Here is a 1,929-nt window from a genome sequence, read left to right as displayed (position 1 = left end):
GGATGCCCCGGCACGGGACCCCTATCGCCCCATCCCCTGGGTGCTCCAGTGCCTGTGGGCAGACGGGGGGCAGGAAGAAGGGATGGGGAAGCCTGCGGGCCTCTGGAGGGGCCCACCCTGAGGCTGGCTGCTCACCTGTCTGCTGTCTCTTTCCACTCCCTGGGTTCAGATCTCACGTCTGTGTGCTGAGCTAACCGTCCTTCTCACCAGGGTCCCTGTATGTGTTCCACCCCAGCCTCTTTGCCGCAGAGCTCAGTCTGACCCCTGGCCCCCCGACCTGCAGGATGCAGGCCCCCAGGACCTCGGCAGCCTCCTTCCCAGCCGCTGGTCTCTGCACGGCCCCTGACTCTGGGACATCCCTCAGCCTGCACAGACACCCTGTGACTGCTGTGGCCTCGAGGGCCTGACCAGGGTCAGCTGCCCAGGGTCAGTGGGCCCGCAGCCCTGGGGCTCACCTCTCGTGGTGCATGGCTTCCCAGGTGTTGGGGGTCACTCTCAGAGTGCACAGGTCCATCGAGGCGCTGGAGCTGCCGGACACCGCGGCCCCGCCTGAGAGCCTGCCCTGTCCTGGGGCTGCCAGCTTCACGCTGCCCTGCAGCTGCCCGTCCATCGCATCATGGAACTGGAAGGTGCGGCCACACTCCAGCGCTGGAGCGAGAGCACAGCTGAGGCCCTGCCTGCCAGCTGCTGCCTGTCCTGCCTGGTGGAGGGGGCCTCTGGAAAGCGCCTGCCCGCTGGAGACAGAGCCCAGGGGCCCGAGCGGGAGCCGGCTGGCCCACCCCCCGCCCACCCATGACTTGGACTCAGTACCAGTCGGGTACCTGGCTCCGGCGCGTCGGGCTCTAGGATGTCCCTGATGGACAAGTTGACACACTTGTAGCGCGGTCTCCAGAATCGTGAACTCAAGGGCTTCCTGCTCAAAAGGCTGTAGGGCTGGAAGCTGGTGGAGCTCCAAAGGCTGTCCACAGGGGTGAGGTCCTTGTGGTCCAGCTCCCGGACGACGCTCCTGACCACCTTCTCAAAGGCTGAGGCCATGCTCCTGAGGAGGGCAGCTGGTCAGGCCTTCCACCCTCAGGGCTGGAAGAGGGCAGGGGAGGGGAAGAGTGGAGAGGTACCCGCTCGGGTGTCTCCGAGGCAGTCCTGCCTGGCCAGGCCTGGGATGCCGGCCTCCAAGTACACCCTGTCACCCACTGTCCATCTCTGCAAGGGTCCCCAAGCGCCTCCAGGCTGGATGTCACTCGTAGCCCTCCGTGGGACTCGGGCCAGCCATGCACACCATCTGTCCTGTGACCAGAGTGTCCACAGGAAGCCCAAGAAAGCCCTGGACTCAGCGCTTGTCGGGGAGGGGGCATCCCTGGCCGCCCACCAAGCCCTCCATCACTTTGCTACTTCAACAAGGCTTCGGGCTGCTCATGAAAAGTAGCCACCGAGAAAGGGCAGGGTGAGGCTGGGGCTCTGTTTGCCTTAGCAGCTGCCTTCCTGGCCGAGGTGTTCAGAGAGCAGGGAGCAGGCAGAAGCCATTGCCTCCTGGGCAGTTGGTGCGAAGGCCCAGGCAAGGCCGGGCCCAAGCATCCCCAGCCCCGAGGCCTGTCCTCCAGGGCTTCCTCAGTGCCCAGAGCTCTGTGAGTCACTCGTCTGTCTTCAGGGGTCAGGAGCCATTGTGGGCCTGACTCAGGACCCAGGACGTCTGGCTGTGGGAAGCCCATAAGCCTTGGCACTGGCCTGAGATCCCAGAGTGGGCCCAGGGGCACCTGGAGGTGCCTGCCTTGGAGCTAAGCCCAAACCAGTCAGACTTCGGAGGGAGCCCCCTTCCCAGAGGCCTGGGGCTTCCCCAGCTGGTCTGGGATGCGGGGAGTCCTGGGGGGCTTGGGGAAGCCCAAGGAAGGTGACAGGACCTGGTCTCCACCCAGAGGTGCTGGCCTCCCCCCC

At 65.6% G+C, this 1,929-nt stretch overlaps 1 protein-coding gene across 1 annotated transcript in view; it reads right to left on the bottom strand.

Annotated features, from left to right (window-relative positions):
* Window positions 1–1,929, bottom strand: part of GSDMD (gasdermin D) — an 8,069-nt gene that overhangs the window by 2,957 nt on the left and 3,183 nt on the right. The window contains exons 4-5 of the mRNA XM_010854540.1: window positions 822–1,038; window positions 455–648 (exon numbers count right to left, since the gene is read on the bottom strand). Coding sequence (XP_010852842.1) covers window positions 455–648; window positions 822–1,035 — 408 coding nt within the window. The 5' untranslated portion in view covers window positions 1,036–1,038. The remainder of the gene's footprint in view (window positions 1–454; window positions 649–821; window positions 1,039–1,929) is intronic.

The sequence above is a fragment of the Bison bison genome, unplaced genomic scaffold (genome assembly GCF_000754665.1).
Source record: "Bison bison bison isolate TAMUID 2011002044 unplaced genomic scaffold, Bison_UMD1.0 scf7180017853412, whole genome shotgun sequence".
In the NCBI taxonomy this organism is placed as follows: Eukaryota; Metazoa; Chordata; class Mammalia; order Artiodactyla; family Bovidae; genus Bison; species Bison bison.
Note: the sequence above shows the minus strand (reverse complement) of the source record. Positions and strands in the feature narration are given on the sequence as shown.